At 39.7% G+C, this 17,148-nt stretch overlaps 1 protein-coding gene across 1 annotated transcript in view; it reads right to left on the bottom strand.

The window, feature by feature from the left end:
- FAM171A1 (family with sequence similarity 171 member A1) overlaps positions 1-17,148 on the bottom strand; it is a 90,676-nt gene that overhangs the window by 12,178 nt on the left and 61,350 nt on the right. The window contains exons 4-5 of the mRNA XM_075705983.1: positions 11,946-12,104; positions 7,063-7,239 (exon numbers count right to left, since the gene is read on the bottom strand). Of these exons, the coding sequence (XP_075562098.1) occupies positions 7,063-7,239; positions 11,946-12,104 (336 nt within the window). The remainder of the gene's footprint in view (positions 1-7,062; positions 7,240-11,945; positions 12,105-17,148) is intronic.

The following is a 17,148-nucleotide window of genomic DNA, read 5'->3' as shown; positions in this document are numbered from 1 at the left end:
CTGAAATTGGAAGTTGAAAGATTCCTTCTTGAATATCGGTAGAGATTATTCTCTTCCTCCCCTCCCCCCATTACACACAGGTTTAAAAATTCATAGTATTTAAGTTAATATTACAATTTTGTTTTTGGAGTTGCTAGGCAACATCAAAAAATAAACGTCCCTGCTCTGAGCTCATACCTTCATTATTCTTCCACTCTTACAGAATTTGTTACACAAGCCTTCCAGGGCTAAATCCTGCTACCGTTTTAGCAGCACCACCATTATTTGGTGTACCGTAAGGGAAAGGCTTTTAACATCATACCTTGAAGATTTTTGCAAGGAAGTCTAACAGTTCAATTTACTGCTAGTGTCTGAGAAGCTTTGTAGTTTTTGCCATCTCTACTCATTTCTCCTCTTAAATCACCTGTCAAGTGTTTAACAAAAGAACGTGCCAGTTTTCATTATTTAATAATTTTAATTACGTCTGGGCAGAAGGCAGGGCACATTGTACAGAGAACTGCTTGCATTGCTTTGGTCCCCTCAGCATTTCCTTCCAGAATGCCAGAACAGAAGAGACTTATTAAAGGAAATGACTTCCATACGTAATTACTGGTTAGTAATTCTATTTCAAAAGGAAAAGCTTAGTTATGCTTGCTAGATCACCATCCCTAGTTACCGGTGTACGTGAAAGATCCCGCCTTTAATATTCGCTTTATCGCATTCTTAATCACATTCAGTCAGTTATTGACAAAATTATTAGAACAAGTAATAAATAAAAGCACGAGGCAATTCAAAACACTGCATGCCTTTTCATTCATTCGGCCTCACATCATGCTCACCTTCAGTTTCTATTTTTCAAGCTGGAAGTGGAAGCAGACGCACACTGGGATTTGATCTACCATCCCAAGGCTGCAGAAGGAGGCTGTCCCAGGTCCTCCTCAGCTTCTTCCATCCCCACCCGGACACTTCACACTCCTGCTCTACGCACTCCTGCCTGTATTTCCACCAGTCTCCAAGTCCTCTCCAACTGAAGCAGCTGCTGAAGCACAATAGTCTTTTCTGCACTTCCTGAATTTTGATGTCCACCTCTTCCCACCTTCTACTGCATGGCTTCTGTAGGTGGAGCTACAGGGCCATCTACATGATACAATGTATAGTCTGTTATTAAAACCTGTTCCCAGAAGCTATACAATTTGTTTCCAGTTTCATGTCTTTGACTACATAATAGTAGATTATTTGCATCTATCACTATACTTTGGCACTAACCTGATTCCTTCAACGTCCTCTTAAGTTCCACCATCATGCCACACTGTGGCTGCTTTGCCACAAATGCAACTGAGATGGTAGATGAGGTGGAGAGAGGATCAAACAATCAATCCATTCACGTCACTTTCACATGTGTAAGCCACAACATCCATTTTAAAAACAACATACATCTTGATAAACAAGCACAACTGCCTCCTGTGACCCACTACTCCTCTCCAGAGCAATCATGATAGTGAGAACATACCTCAGTGAGCTACACTGTGAAGCATCAGAGGAAGAGCTTCTTTTCCTTTCAATGCTGAGGTCTGTCTACTACTCTGCAATTATATCTGCACCTACTATGTAGGCATCATACATGGTAAAAACCTGGGTTTGGTAGCTGCCATTTCTATGGCAACACACAAAATATGAAATTCTTTGAGAGCAGTTAGTTAAAAATCTGTATTCCTCAGTGTATTTAGTCTTTAAGAATAATTTAACCTTCACAGCTGAGACAAAAAAGGAAGTCAAAATCAAATTGTCAAGGAACTTGTAAACTACAGAAATAGTGTAACTGTGAGCTTTGTAGAGGCTTGGTTTTCTCCTTGCAATTTGCAAACAAATCTCCGTATTACCAGTGAATCTGATCTAGAACCAAATGTTCTGGATCCGATGATATTAAATTCAAACTTTTGGGGGCAGGGAATGTGTTTTCCTGAACATGTCCATTTCTCACACGTAGAAAACCCAGTAAAACCCGTGGAGGAACGCATGAAGTCCCAGGCTGTGTGCCCAGCTGCATGTAGTCCAAATGCAGGCCATCTATCCAAGTGCAGAGGCGTGTACTCGTACCCAGTGTCGGATCAAGCAACAGACTGCAAAAGGTTTTGGTAAATGATTATTTTCTGTCTGTCATGCAGCGTATGAATGCAGTGGCACTCAGAAGTTAACCGAATTCACAACAAAAAGGAATATGTTTTATTTTTAAACTATGAGAATATAAGTCAATCTTTTCTTTGGGTAGATAATCGTTGCTACCACATGGGAAGCTTAAATCAGACACTTTTACAAATCATCTTATTTACAAATCATGCGCAGTGAACTAGACAGGTAGATGTACAGTAATCCGCTTATATTTTCTGCCTGACAGTAGCCATCGCTGTCTCCCTATAAACAGTAGGAACAAAAACCAAGCATCATTTCACCTCCATGAAATACAGCAAAACCATATTGCAGTCAAGTTTAAGTAGGCACTGATAATGTTTATACATAAGTATATTCTCACGACTTCTTTTGAGCACAGAAAACATTCTCTTCATTTTGCTGAGGAGGGAACATCAGGAAATTCTGACTCTACAAAAATCAGTGGAAATTTTACCACTGAAGGCAGGATGTCACCCAGAAAAAGTTAAGTACCAGACTTCCAAATGTATTCAGAAATCTATTATGGCATTAAATGCAGTCAGAAAGCACTGACCAAGCACAGCAGAGTACATAAAGTATTGTGCTTTATAAAGCTATAAAAAGAGTTCCCCAAGATACTCTTCTCCATATTCTGCCATCACTTTACATTAATACATGGTTGAGATTTCAGGCACTGGGGAAACATCCTCCTCTGCAAAGAAGCTAGTAATTTAAAGACAACGAGGTCACGTCAAAGATGTACACCAAGGGTTCGGGGAGGAGGAAGAACAGAGAAACAGCACTCTGAACTTCATATACACATAGTGCACAAGAAATAACACATTTTAAGGAGGAGGAGCAAAAGGGTGGAGGTTTAACCCTTTCACTCCAGAGGCCTTTGCCACACAAGGTTGAAACAGTGTTGAAAATATTTTCCTGTTATTTGGTGGGATTAATGAACTAGCAGATGCATCAATATTGTCACTGAAGAATAAATCCCATTTCCATATTATGCACTCTGGAATACTTGGTAATATTTTAAAGTCCTTCATACAGCTCTAGATGTGGATCTAGAGGTCTAGGTGCAACATAATGCCTCCATACCACATGGGATGAAACTGAGGACTTAAAATGGAGAATGCTGGTCTTACAGTTTCGCTCACTGAATCCAATGGAAAACAGACACCTTAACATAAAACATAAACCATTCAAATGGGGGCTGAGGAGAATACAGCTGAGCAAGTGCTGTGTTATTCAGTCCAGCTGGCGGGAGCTGGAAATGATACAGGAGGTACAAAGTTTCATTTCTACTGGGATCTGTAGTATTCATTTCTGACTGAAGAGGACAAGGCTAGAAAGAAGTCTTGGACAGAAATGTGGTGTCCAAGAATAGGGAGATTAATTATATTGCAGTAAATCCTACTGACATCAAGGCAAATATACAGGGACAAAGTCATGATCCCAACCATCTGTTTACGGATAAAGGGAAAAAAAAAGTTTTTCAGCCCCTTCAGATTTTGAAAAAAAACAAGACAGCGCTTCGGGGGAAAAAAAAGCCAACAAACCCAGAAAATCCCACAGAGCAATCCTGATTATAAAAATGAGAATCCATATCTCTTATGTTCAAACCTTTAAGTGTGCACTATGAAATAAAACCACTCTCCCACAGTTGTGTGAAACACAAGAGATATGGGTATGTCAACAGCACAGAGTGATTAAGTTGCTTTTTAGTGTATACATCTCCATAACATAAATGCATCTGGGCTTATTATTACCAACACTAAGAAATGCTGCCAAGAAGGGTGGTGGAGTGCATCTCCAACACAAGAACAAGGTTGGACATATTCTTTTACCCTAAAACTTCTCCAGGGCATAGATAGTTGCTCTTCATTTTATTAATTATTCAAAAAGGTATTACTGCCTTAATTGTCTGCTGTGCACTTAAGGCAGCAAGTTTGTTTTGTAATGAAAAATCTCATTTGGAACTGTGTAAAATAGATGCAGCAGATTGTCTTATTTTGATGTCAGCCTGCTTCTTCTGGCTGGCTGTTTCACCAGTGTCAATGGAGCCACCCTCAGCCTTAAGTAGGCAGACTATGCTGCTTCTCCCCCTTCTTCCCCCAGTTCTCTCTCAAGGACAGAAACTGTGATAATGAAAATACAGATTGTTTATGGTAAACATCCTAAAAAGCCATTACTTATTTTTGAACACCATAATATGCAAATACGCATAATTTCCGTAGAAACTATGAAAATCTCTGCACTTCCCATCCCATGCCACTGGGTTTATATTAGTACATCATGAGCTCAGCAAAATGTATGAGATTCTAAAGATTATTTCTAGTATTTCTGTCCCTTCTCCACTTCCTCCCCTAAAAGTGAAAAGTATTTCTGCTTTTTAGAGCAGAAATTATACTTCATGCAGTAATGATGACAACCACATGGATTTTAAACAAAAACAATGGCTTGCACAAACAAGCACCCACTGTACTGCTAATAACGCTAGAGTGAAGCTCTGCATTATTGCCTGGTAATACAGTCATAGTTTTCCATCTCTGGCATTTACTCAATTTTCAGATACAAGTGTGAAAATTTAAGCCACGGAAAATCTATTAAGGAGAGACCGCAACATAACTAGCACTGAATAAAGCAGCTCCTGAAATGAAAGACAAAATCAGAATAATGAGGTTAGAGGACTTATCCTGACAAGGCACAGATCTGGCAGTGCAAATGGGTTACAACAACTTATTTGCCAGTTAAGGATTTCTCCAGCGTGGAGCCATCCCAGTCATCCATCCTCCTTCCTTCATAGTGCAAGCACAACAGGGAAGGGCAATGACAGGGTACCACCACGTTCACACTACATACGGGTAGTTTGACAGCCCTCAGGGAGCTAATGTAGCCTGCACAAGATAGAGTGGCTGCTCTACTTATTAAATTAGGCTACTCAAATTGGTTGGGATGTGGCGAAAATTCTGCTAGACCTGGCATGCTGCAGTGAGGGCTTAAATGTATCTTTGTTCAACATCTTCGGATGCACGGAAAGACGCTTACTTCGGCTGAAGTGTGTGCTGGAGCCTAAGCGTAACGTCTTCAGTACCTTCCTCTCCATGGCTTGGTGAAGCTACGCAGCCTGACAAAACCCCTTTTTGTTTCGTGGTCCTCATGCCTTTCCCTCCCAACAACACAAGTGCTCCAGCAGTTTGTCATGAAGCAAACAAGGCTGAACTTGTCTCCAGACTGGGACGCTCAAGCCTGCAGCAGTAAACTAACCCATATTAATCTATACTAATATATACTGCACACAACAGGGTAATTAGCTCTTTATATGCAACAGTAAAAAACATATTCCACAGTAAGAGAGAGTTTTTGTGACCCCACCACAGGGGCACGGAAATTTGGCCATAAATGAGAAAGCTCCATAATCAAAATCAGAACCATTTTACTAGCAGTGAGTAACTAGCAGTGAGGCGGGCTGCAGCTATAACACAGCTGACAGGAAGGGTTGGGGATGGACTGCTTCTTGTGGAAAAAGTAAACATGAGTCAGTCTCCTCCGTCTTCTTTTGAACAAGGGAAAACAAAATAGTTTCTAGAATCACAAATCAAAATCAGTTTCAGGAAGAATGTAGTGAAACTTACTGCCAGGGCACCACAAGAAAACTTGATGTTTCCACACTTAAGGGAAACCCCGAATCCATTCATCGCACTCTTTTTCTACTACTCAATTTTATATCATATTCACATTTATCCTTTATTAAATCCTACTGCTTTACTCTCTAATACAGCCAACTTCTGACAAAAGATTTATCAGGCATGCTGTTTGAAAATACATCACCTTTTTCAGCAAACAGAGGCAGGAAGGAAGCAAAAACGTTATTTCCCCCTTCACCTCTCTCTTCCCCCTTCCCCTCCCCTGCCTCCAATACGCTGGTTTCATGCTCGTTCTACTTCTGGATGTGATCATAAACTGGCTCAAAACGTTTGCCTTCCGGGGACAAAACCCCACCGACCATCTACACAGATCCACATTTCTGGCTCCTTTTTCTTCCTCTCTCTTCCTCACAGTCTCTGCCTTTCTCACCTTCCATTCTTCTTTTTTGACTTCTTTTTCTTAACAGCCACCTTCAAAAGGCACAGTGGAATAAGTGAAGGGGATTCACCAGGACGAGATTTATGCACCCCTCGACCCTTTACACTTTGAAACCATAAAGGTGGCCAGCACAGTATACCAATAGCAATGAAGAAACAAGCCACAACAAAAATAGAGAGCCTAAACCACATATTTTCGGAAAAATTCCTGTTCACAACAGCAAAAGTTATCCTGCAATGTAAAAAACCTGAGCGCATTTTACAGCTTACGCTGATTAGTCATTCTGTCCTTTCAAAATATTTCATGATTTTTTTTTTTTTGAGTAATTTACATGTACTTTCCTTCTTGACAGTATTAGTCAATCTCAAAGTGATTTACAAAAGAAGTCAGTATTATACTTCCTATCTGACAGGCAGGAAACTGAGCTAGAGACAAGAGATGGACCAAAGGTCAGATAGCTGGCTGCTGGCAAAGATAAGGCTGGTTTCCATTTCTCCAGACTTCCAATTCAATGCTGCAGCAAATACGTCTCTCTGCTTCTCAGTCTCTGGGTGAAATCAGGTTCTCTCAATATAGTTTTTACGAAAAATATTTAATAATTGCAAAATGTTACATTTACAAAAAAATTTTGCCTAGGAGTGGCACACAATGCTACTCAAGTATATGTGCATATACACTATATATTACTTGATCAATAAAACTCAGTCTTCTCTCCTTTGAGACAGAAAACAGATTTCTGTACACTCCAATGAAGACCTTACTACATCAACATAATAAACGCAGTGAGACATTGGTTTCAGACGAACAAAGCCATCTAGGAAATCACACTTATGTGTTACCTACCAAATTTTTGGTCAAACCTCCATGCTGGAACGTGTGCATTGTGCTTCAAGTTGCTGTTTGTTGGCAGAGGCACTGTTACATAGATGGGTCCGTTCACGGGGACGGGAGTCCCATCGCTGCTGAGGAGATGAACACTGACTGCAGTGACAGGGGTGAGGTCATACCTAGTGCTGTTTCCTACCGAGAGAATGAATGAACATTGTGACTACAGAAGTTCCCAGAATTTGAGATTATACCCATGTGGTTCAACACCACAGTACTGCACCAACATATTTCTCAAGGGATGGTAGCAGCAATCCTCCCTGCCTTACCAAATTTACAACAAGCAAGATAACATGCTTCTGTATTTTTCACATCATTTTGGAAAATTCTGAAGACAAGAAAACTACAATGCAAAAAACTCCGGCATATATTTTCTCATCTTAATTAATCTTAAATAAATACGTATGAGTATCACAGCCATAATCATGGCAAAAAAGAAAAATCTCACAAGCCTTTATTATAACCTCACATACCCGTATTATAACTAACAAACACCCAAACGTGCAGTGACACTGCAAGGATGATCAGCAATACATTAAAGAATGCCAGGATGTATTTCCTTTGGCCTTTCACGGAAATAAACCAAGCTAAATGGATTATTAGGATACACAGTATTATCTTCTTACCTATGTAAAATAATAATTATTCTTTATGTTTAAACTGCATGCCAACGAATGATGACAATATGATTTTAAAAGAGTGTTGTAACCCCTCAACCATTTAATCAAATGAATCAATGACAGGGAAAAATACCACAGAGAGAGAGATATATATGTATTCAGGGGAACAAAAGCTTGAGGTTTAAAAGCAAGGAGATCTGGAGCTCAAAGCAATAGCGGTAGTAGTTTAAATTGGAAGAGATGGAGCTTCCAGTTTTGCAAGGGGTGTGAGCCACCCGGGTCCACACCGCTGCTAAGAGCGGCAGCCCTGCTGCCTCCGGGGGCTGCGCAGCCGCTCATCCTCCTGCCGGGCTGATCCCAGAGAAGGAGCAGGGGTGCCTGGCTGGCAGAGAGCGGGGTTCTGCCCCTCCCGTAATCCTGGTGCCTTACATCAGCATAAACTGCCCGTAGAACACATCTGCACCCAACAGTGCTATGGGACACTAAGGCACACCAAGGGGTCCTGAGGAATATGCAGCGTCTCAGCACCAGTGTTTAGTGTTCATTAGGATGAGTACATTTGAGGGAATGGTGGGAAAGCATTAAGACCTTTATGATTTCTCTGAATAGTGAGTAAGTCTCAAGGAATGGCCTTTATTAAATTCAATGCCTCTGAGTAGCAGCTCACCAAAGTTAAAACATCACCAGGAAAGGGGTGGGAAGGGGGTGGCAAAGGGAAGAGGGGAAAAAAAAAAAAAAAAAGAGACAAAGCTCCTCAGAATTTTAAACTCTTTGGATTTTGCAAGAGGTGCCAAACTGAAGACATGGAAAATAACCAGAAGTAACTTTGCATGTGGTTTATTTACTATAGCATCTACTCTGACGCACATTTTCCCCAGATTTCAAGGCGAGTGTCACTGTTGCACAGCTGACAGGCCAAGGATGGATGAAAGCACACGCAAGGGGCATACACTCTGCTTTGATCTACTGTGAACTGAGGGGCAGAAGCATATCTTCCAGAGGGATTAAAGTGCTGAGAACACAGGCACTCTGAAGATGGCCATACAAGAGAGCCACAGAGCTAACAGAGAAAAAACAGAAAAATAAGGTTTGGAAGTTCAGTTAGGGGGTAGGGGAAGGTTGCCAGCCTACCCAAGCATTTGTACTACAGGCTCCAGCGGTGCACAGTATCATCCCTTACAGCCTTAGAATATAAAACAGACAGATAGAGGAGGGAATTGGTTGGGGAAAAATTGTTCCTTTTTTCCTCATCATTCAATGCACTGCCACTGCCATACACCTATAACTTCCATCAGATTGATGTTTTCCCCCAAGTCACTGGATTTGGGCCACCAAGTTTCTGAGGCTGGTATCAGAGAAATAAATTCCTGTTGCTAAGTATCACAACCCGACTACATTCTGGCATATACAAATTCCTAATGACAAAAGGTGTAACATCAGATTTTAGAAACATTTGTATTAATATCCAAGATTAAATTATGGTTTATATTTTACTTAGTTTTAGATATTGAAAGTTCTGATTTTTTCTTTCATTACTGTCTTGATAAAGCATATCAGCCTATTATCTGTAAAAATGAGTTTTCAGCCCCAGAAAAAGCATTCTGATGGTGAAACACTGTTTGCATCTTAAGATGCACTGACGCTTTGCTCAGTATTGGGCTGAACAAGTTATATTAGAAGATGAAGAAATTTTGGAAATCCACTGACCTCTGGCAAGAAGAAATAATGCTTCAGTTTGCCATCTTGCACAGTATGTAAATGCTCATTAAAAAAGATAAATTTTTCTCTTTTCTGTTGTGAAGGTAAATTAAAATCAATGCTTATGAAACTCTAACATGCTATAAAACTGATAAGCACATGCACAGATTAAATGGGAATGGGCTTCAACAAATGTCAGCTTTCATTTATTTCTTGTCATTTTTGACATCTGGTGACCCGTGAAGAGCTCTAAAAATAATCAGAGGAAAATCCACTGTGACTTAGACTTGACTCTTCATGAAGAACAAACAGCCTACAAAACCAGCAGGAATAATGGTTATTAGCCAGCTTGGTCCATTACTGCAGATGATGGAAAGTTTTGCTTAGTTTGGTTAAAAGGACAAGATTTTGTGAAACCATCCTACTGCTCTCCAATTGGCGATTACTACAAACAATAAGCTAACAATATACAGGCTTGTCACTACTTGCAGCTAAGTTCTTTGAATTTTTATGTTTGGAACACACTGATTCATGCAATGAATTTTCACTGCTCCATACTGCTACTTCAACACCCAGTTGGGATTTTGTGAAAACTATTGAACTCATAGAGAATAGGTTTTAGTTAAAACAACTGTAAAGTCACTCTGGATAAATACTAGCCAGAGAACTGTACTGACTGAAACAAATGGGAGGACCTCTCCAAAACTCTACAGACATGAAAATAAACTATGAAAGAACAGAAAAGTAACTGGGGGAGAGGAGAGGTGAGAGAGAGGGGAGAAGGTGTAGTATTCAGGAACACTCCAAAACTTCCCATGCAAATTAATGCTAAGTTTTTTCTGAATTCTAAAATTTGGACATATTTTTCTTTTTCTCTTGAGAACAGAAATATTCAAAAATCCCCAGCAGGTGGTGATCTCCTTTTTCATTCCTTCAAAAGTTTTTCAGGTGAAGTCTTCACCAAGTCACTTGGAGATGAAGAAAAGGAAGTCAATCCAAGTTTAGGATTTTAAAGTTTAATGTTTCCACAGCAGGAGAAACTTCTAGTAAAAATAGAGGACATTTCACCTATACTATAGTGCATATACAAATATATTGTATTTGTAGTCTGTATTATACCATACTGAATCTACAGTATTCAGAAAACAAGGCTCTTCTCAGTCTCTTAAACCCCATTTCTTTGCATTTTGGTCTTTTCTGACACGCTTTTACTTGAAGGCTAATAAAAGTCAAATCCAGGGCCCCCACGCTCAAGTAGAAAAGTTCCTGTCATGCAAGCATACAGAAGACTAAAAAACCAATGGTGCGTTCATCTGTGTTGTAGGAAGGTAGTAGGTAAAACAGGACAAAGATGATGTCCTGATTGTGTAGTTCCCGTGACAGGTGATCATCTGATATCTTGGCAAGACCTGTTTTCACTAAATAAATGCAAGGGTGGGAAGTTGGGTTGCAGAGTACTAAGGAAAGATTTGGGAGAGGAATCCCACACACATTGTCAACAGTTTGTTCAGTGGGTTTAGAGATAAAAAGAAAGGAGATGAGGAAGTAGACAGATGAATGAGATCAAGTGCATTCCTTCATTTTAAAAAAGTTAAGAGATATTTGATCATGTGTGAGTATGAAGAGCCAGACAAAACTGAAGGTTGAAGACGAGAATAGGGAAATGACAGACAGAATGAGATAGGATGAGACGTACTCACTGGAGCAGACAGAAGGATTGCAGTAGGGTAGCAGACACATTTCTAATTGTAATAGAAAAGGAGATATTCAGATTTGTACAAAGGGAAGGGGAAGTTTATTTTGCTTTTTTTTTTTTTTTTTTTGAGGAAAAGCTAGCAAGCTCAGTATGTACCGTTTACACACATGACCTAGCGTTCAAAGTCACCTAGATCAACACATCACAAGTAAACGCATCCTGAGAAACAGCAGGGAGGGACCTCAAGGGGTTATTTAGCCTGCTTCAAAGCAGGCTCAGCTATGCCTATGCCATCCTCACAGGTGATTGTCTAACTCTGTCCAACACCCTCAAGCGATTGATTCTACAGCTTAAACTATCCTCACCATAGCAAGGTTTTCCTTATCGGTAGCCTGAATCTCTCTTGCTGCACTGCAAAGTCCACTGCTTGCTTTCTAACCCAATACAGACACAGAGGAAAACATAATTCGCCTTTTCACAGCAGCATTTTAAGAATTTGAAGACTTCTGTGCCCAATTCTTCTATTTTTCTGTAGCCTACCCAACACCAATTATTTCAATCAAGACTAAATGAGAAGTGGAAGAAGAGTAACAGGCAGTTGCAGCCATAAAAATTTATTACAGCTTTGAATTTAACAGTGGCTGTATTTCTACTATGAATTTTCATTGTTTTCCCTTTGATGCTAAATGAATTTGCACATTTTTGGCTCAAGCTAGATTCAAAAGTATTGACAAAGCCACTGGAACAGGGAATGGAAAAAATTATACAGTCAAAAGTTGATCCCCGAACCAAAATGAAATCAGAGCAAAACCAAAGTAGTGGGTTACCTGTTCCATTTCCATCTAATCCCTGCAAATAAGGAAAACTGTCCACTTCCCAGGGTGAACTGGCTGCAGTCAGATATGCTGTCAAATCGCTGTAGCTAGTGTTCTCTGGTAATTTCACAGATCTTCTCTGAAAGTGAACTTGTGGCTGAGTCCGTGCACCTAAACAAAAAAAAATTGAAAGTGACTTGATATCCAAGGCAGGCAGAATATTTAGGTGTTCATATTTATGGAAGCACATTTACAGTTTTTTTCATTATAAATTGAAATAGCTTGAGAAGGACGGAGGCATCAGAAGGCTCTTACAAAACAGGAGCAAAACCAGTATTTTTACATTTATTTTGCATTTGCCATTGTTTTTCCACAAGTATCATTGAGCCAAATTGTGAAAGCATCTAATGTTAGAAGCTTTTCTGACCACATTATTTCCCAGGATTACCTCAAATTTCATTACACACTTCTTATAGTGAATAGAACTGAAACTAAAACTGAATTCAGAAGTAGGGCATGCGAAAGCCTAGAAAAACGTCCATTTTGCCATTTTTGTTTAGGTTTTGTTTTTCTTGAAATAGCAAGATAAATTTGGCTTACATTCTTAAAAGTGATTTTCTAAGAGACTGATTCTCCCTGTAGTCCCAATTAACTTCTGTAATTTCCGTATTTAATTTTTACAAAGCTTTGACCACATTAACTATCATTAGTACTGAGATAATAGTCAGTTTTTATTTAAACCACTGGATAAAAAGATTCACTTGACAAAGCCTGGGTGAGAAGTTTCCATATTTTCCCACGCAAAGAACACATCTAAACAGAACCAGATTACTTGGCATCTCTTTTCCTCTGTCTTGTACAGTTTTAGTGTTTTCAAGATCACTAGGTGTTAATTGAAGGGTCTTTGCTGCAACATGATTTAAGACTGTCATGTACTATTGCGTTTCATGTCTCGTTTAAATCCCAGTTTATAAAGTCAATAGTATTCTTCAATGGATGCTCGCCATTAATACTGTTTAGCAACACACAGCAAGAGTCCATCTGCAAGTTTGTGTGCAACATGCAAATTAATTTTTAAATCAAAAGCTATTGTAGTCTCCAGAGCTCATTCTGCATACTCACAGAACACTCCCCACACAGCACAAAATCAAGAGGCAAGCAAGTTTTTCTTAATTGACTTTTGACTATGGGGGTCAAAGATGTCAACTCAAAATAATTTTGCTTCTTTTCCCCTCCTAGTCTCTGGCAGCACTTTTAGGTTACATGTAACTTCACTGTGAGAAAGATTAAAGAGCTTGACTCACAACTCCTAAGCTTTATAACTGCCAATGTCATTAGCCAGGAGACTGGAATCTTTTTCTTGCATTATTTTCTAGCGGGAAAGTACGTGAAAGCTATGTGAAAGCTTAAAATGCCACCAAACAAACTTTGTATTGGCCAACAAAAATTGCTATGTAGGTGGGCAAGTATCTCTAAAGAGCTGATCATTGTTTACCTGTCATTTCTTTGGTAATTCTGCAAGAAAAAGCTATAAACCACTTCTTTAATTTCTGAAACATTGAAGTATTTACACCAGGCTCTCCAAACTGGCAGTATCCTTAAGTGTTTAAGATAGTCATTAAACGACACCCGTGCAAAACAGGACAAAAGCTCCCTTACCCAATTTCTAAGCTTAAATGGAAAATAACGTAAGAGACTAAATAAATTGACTGCAATGAACTCGGGGAAGACTTATCTCCTGAGTGCTCTGCCAATACCGTAGTAGTTTGCTGTACTTCAGGGACAGATCTGCTCAAGCACTTGGGAACCTCTGACTGCACTGCTGAGCAGGCTCCTACAGCCCACAGGGATAAGCATCCACAGTAACAAAACAGGAAAAAAACCACAACAGAGAAACCCGCCTTAGGATTATCACTAACAGTTCAATGTAAAACTGTAGGATTTTCTGCTATCTAAATCTCTGGCTGAGATGAATTTTTCAAGTTGCCAAGAAATGGTATTATATTTCCGAAGATCTGAACTAATTAAGAATTAAAACCAAAGGCACTGTTGTTGAGTCAGTAACACAGTAGTTTATGTGGAGGCTCTGGGGTTTTCTCTAAAAAATGGTTGTTCTGTAGCAGTGGGAGAGCCATGAGCTGCCAAATTTTAACTAGATAGGGAGGACTCGGAAAGCTAACCTCAGTTTCTTGAATCCTACAGGCAATGCAAAGCTTTCCTATGGCTGAACTCCAAACCTGGCAGGAAACCTGCACAGCAATCAACTCGGATGCAAGTTTTAAGGTGGAAGAAACTGCTTCCTCTTTAGCTAGTGCATATACATACAATAAATCAGTGCGGAGTAGTTAATTCACACCCTAGATTAACAAACTCCTTGATACCAATATTCACCTGAAACCTGCCACTCACCCTGACTCTCCCCTCAGCTCCTCAGTTTGCTCTCCCCAAACCCAGCAAGAGACCTCAAAGGGGCAGAAGACAGGGAGCTACCAGCAAAAGGCTTGTGAGGGAAGCAGCTACCAAGGCTTTCACCTTCTCTCATCACCTTGGTAGAAGATAATCCAATGTACTCCTTTAGCAGAGGCATAGAGGATTTTGGGGCATATTTGGGAATAGACTTATTGAGGGAATTGAAAGTGGTAAAATGGAGAGAAAGACTTGTGCTGACCAGACTCTCAGAGCATTTTTCAACAAGTCAACACTTATCACTGGGAGTGGATTATTATTATTGCTTCTATTGCTGAAGATACTTAGTTTTGACTTACAAAACCCAAACACACTTAAGTATAAAACTGGCACGTGAGCTCTCTCCACTTGGCAAGTGCCATGAGGTAAAGGACTGCTGAGCACTGATCTTATCTTCTTTAAACATCCTCTTGTCAACACACCGACCATGATTCAAATGCTGTCAGCTCCAGTTTGCCAGCGCATGCCTGAAGATGTAACCATCTCAAGGAGTCCCTGCAAGGCACCTCTTGTCATGCTGGATGTGTGACACATGGCACCACACTGGCATCTGAACTTCAATCTATGTGAAGTAATAGCTGAAGTATCATCAATTCATGCTCTGATTGCTCATGTCAGAGGCAGACAGAGAGTACCCATACAGCTCCCATTCACTGAATACTGAAGTTCAGCTTGTCACAGTGCTGGTATTAAATAACTTAAATGACCCAGTGGCTGGCAAGCTCCATCCCTCGCAATTACTGACAGAGCACAGCAGTGGATTGTAATGCCATCATGAAAATGAAGCTGGCTGCATCAACTCAGACAAACTTCTCAATTGCATAAGAAGTTGCTTGCTTGATCAATTATTCAAAAGCAACTGGTAACTTACTGTACTAAAGAGGCCTTTCTTTCCCTTTGACTGGTGCTTCAAACACCAGTGTTCCCAGTCTGTTCCTGGTATAATGAGTTCTGTTTGCTCTCGTTTTTGCACTAAGGAAACTCCTGATCAGCTCTTTTGAAGCAGTGTGAAGTTACTGGGAAATAAATTGGAGAAGTAACAGATTAAAACTAGGTCACAAGGATTTTGGATCAAGACTAGAGTGGCTCCATTCAAATGCTGGTACAATGTCTAGGCTGTCTTTCATTTAGGTTTCATCACAAGAGAATTCCCAAGAAAAGGAGTGTGGGCTGGTCCCATAAAATAGTTTTTACTGAGCAAGACTGAGAGTTCAAATCCCAACCCTTAGAATACTCTGGGCACCCCTTTATCCTCTTTCTCTGCTATACCAGCAGAACGAGTTATAGTATTCTAATTTAAATATATTGGGAACACCCTAGATCAATTCACTGAAGGGAGCAAGATTATGTGCAAAATATTTATGAGTGTCAGTCGGCTGTTAAATGTCCCTCTAGCCCTTTAACATCCCTTGTTTTATGAAGAAAGGAAGCTGTAAACATGAAAAGATTGTTCTTTTTAAGTTAATTGCATAATATTAGCACATTTGCATAAGAATATTTAAAACACCGTGTTAGTAGAATACTGTTGGTAAACAATGTTTCATGGTTTGTCTAATGGAATCCCTTGTGGTTTAACACAGCTCACCGTCCATCTAATTCACCCCATTAGATAGCATCAGCTCTCAAACTGCAGAATATACATATGGCAGCTGTGCTGTTCTCCAGCTCCTTCTGAGCGTTCTATCAGCTACCTAATTTGTTCAGTGCTTTTTCAGCTCCAGTCGTATCTAGTGCTATCATTAATGAAGAGCCTATTGTGTCTGGATGGTTTCTAACTGTAAAAAAAGATGTCAGGAAGGTATAATTGTATTATATTCCCTCAGATAAAACAAGGTTATCTTGGAATATTATTGAAGGTAGTATTCCCCTGTTTATTAACTATCTGGTAGAGTTTAAAATGATGGCAATCGTAATACACATGAATAAGACACAGTTTATGCACAGTAAGAGTGCTCACAGGAAGGATGTCCCTTGTTTTGGCTCATCAAGGTATCTTTAAAAACTTCTGTTCTTTTGTTAACAGACTTACCTCAGCTATCACATGAATTGGGCTAAGTTCCTAGTCAGATCCCTAGGTCAGATGATCATTTTATTCTTTACTGTGCAATTCAGAAAACACAGTGTTCATCTGACTGATACTACAGTTGCTTTAACTTCTGCGCTTGCCCTCATGAAAAGGTGATTTGAACTTTATTCTCCTAGTACAGTGGGTTTCATCCTGTAGTACGTGGGTTTGCAGGCAGTCTGATAAGGGGTCCACAGGAAGTACGTAAGAAAAGCAAGTTTATATAGGGTATACAACAATGCAGATATGACAAATTTTCAATTTTTCTATGCCCTAAATTTCTAAGGCATTCACAGGAGGAAGCAAGAAACAAAATAAAACCAGATAAAATTCTTAGACAGTAAGAACATCAGAACATGTTTACTGCGAGGATGGTTAAATGAGGCTAGATGAAAAAACATCCAACAGATAGCAAAAGAATTTTAATCTCTAGCTCTCAAATGGCACACTAAAGCCCAAACTTGTTTATTACCAAGTAACTCAAATTCCCTAGTCACAGCAGTTAGGGATGAAATTAGCTATTAATCAATTTGGTAAAACCATCCCACAGAGGAGTATTCCTTGGGGAACTCAGAAGCACTCCCCATGAGATACCAGTCTCACCCATGGAATAGAGTTCAGAAAGTACTGAGCTGTCAGGCTTTTTGTTTAGTGTCACTCAAATTTCAATTCTGACTTCCAAAA

This window comes from Pelecanus crispus, chromosome 2 (genome assembly GCF_030463565.1).
Source record: "Pelecanus crispus isolate bPelCri1 chromosome 2, bPelCri1.pri, whole genome shotgun sequence".
NCBI lineage: Eukaryota > Metazoa > Chordata > Aves > Pelecaniformes > Pelecanidae > Pelecanus > Pelecanus crispus.
Note: the sequence above shows the minus strand (reverse complement) of the source record. Positions and strands in the feature narration are given on the sequence as shown.